At 46.2% G+C, this 952-nt stretch overlaps 1 protein-coding gene across 1 annotated transcript in view; it reads right to left on the bottom strand.

The window, feature by feature from the left end:
* Positions 1-325, bottom strand: part of T265_05720 (hypothetical protein) — a gene marked incomplete at both ends in the record, with an annotated part of 7,395 nt that extends 7,070 nt beyond the window's left edge. Inside the window, one exon of the mRNA XM_009170793.1 lies at positions 238-325. Within this exon, the coding sequence (XP_009169057.1) occupies positions 238-325 (88 nt within the window). The remainder of the gene's footprint in view (positions 1-237) is intronic.
* Between the last annotated feature and the right edge of the window lie 627 nt (positions 326-952).

Raw genomic sequence — 952 nt, 5'->3', positions numbered from 1 at the left:
CACATTCAGCTGGTGAAAAACCATGAGCCGCTCTCTAACAATTTGGAGCCTGTTAGTAAACCTTGATCCCTCATCAGTATCACTTGGAGCTAGTCACCAAACTGTACGTTATTAGTGAATTACCATTCAGCTACATCTCTCGTTTATCCTCCCCAGCTGAATGTGTCGTCTCGTTGGAGCGACAGTCTATATTAAGCTGTCTTAGGAATGTCTAAAGATGTCCCTGGAGCAATCTACTGTGTGGTGATTGATCAGGTGGCTGTTGATGTGTTCGCCGAGCTTGGCATCTGATTTGCAGTCGTTTCGTCAGCGTTTGAGGAGACATCTTCAGTGAGCTCTTCAGTGAGCGTAGTTCTTCTCTTCGCGCGTGCAGCTTTGAGCTGTAACCTGATTGGTCATTGATAATGATCACGCCTGAATTCCGATTGGTCCGATCACAATCTGTGTTGCGTTGCAGTCTTGCATTATGCCGCCACACTACTTTTGAAATTGTCGTCCTCAAAGAGAGGAGCCGTTCACCCAACAGTTCACTGAAGATGCTTCCTCGAATAATGACAAAATATTTGCAAATCGATTGCCAAGCTCGGTGAACAGATCAACAGCCACCCGATCAATTACCAACCAGTGTATCCGAGCTACCAATATTCCAGCACATTACCAACAGTTTGTCCGCCACAGCTTTGTCATCCCTCAATGGGAACTTCCACAGCGTTCTGATGGGTGGAAACTTCTCAAGCGCGCGGAACACAGTGAACCCTTTTTAAAGATTTTAACGACGGGTCGTCTACTGCGACACCCAATGTCTTTGTGCTATCTGAACCACAAGATCTCACCAGTTTCAGGCACATCTTCGCTTGTAGTGATGAAATTTACGGGTATACGAAGCGAGAAGCGTGGATCAGTAGCTTCTCAGACCACTGAAAAGACTCGAAAACTTCGTACGACCTTACAG

Source organism: Opisthorchis viverrini, assembly GCF_000715545.1.
Source record: "Opisthorchis viverrini unplaced genomic scaffold opera_v5_113, whole genome shotgun sequence".
Taxonomy (NCBI): domain Eukaryota; kingdom Metazoa; phylum Platyhelminthes; class Trematoda; order Opisthorchiida; family Opisthorchiidae; genus Opisthorchis; species Opisthorchis viverrini.
Note: the sequence above shows the minus strand (reverse complement) of the source record. Positions and strands in the feature narration are given on the sequence as shown.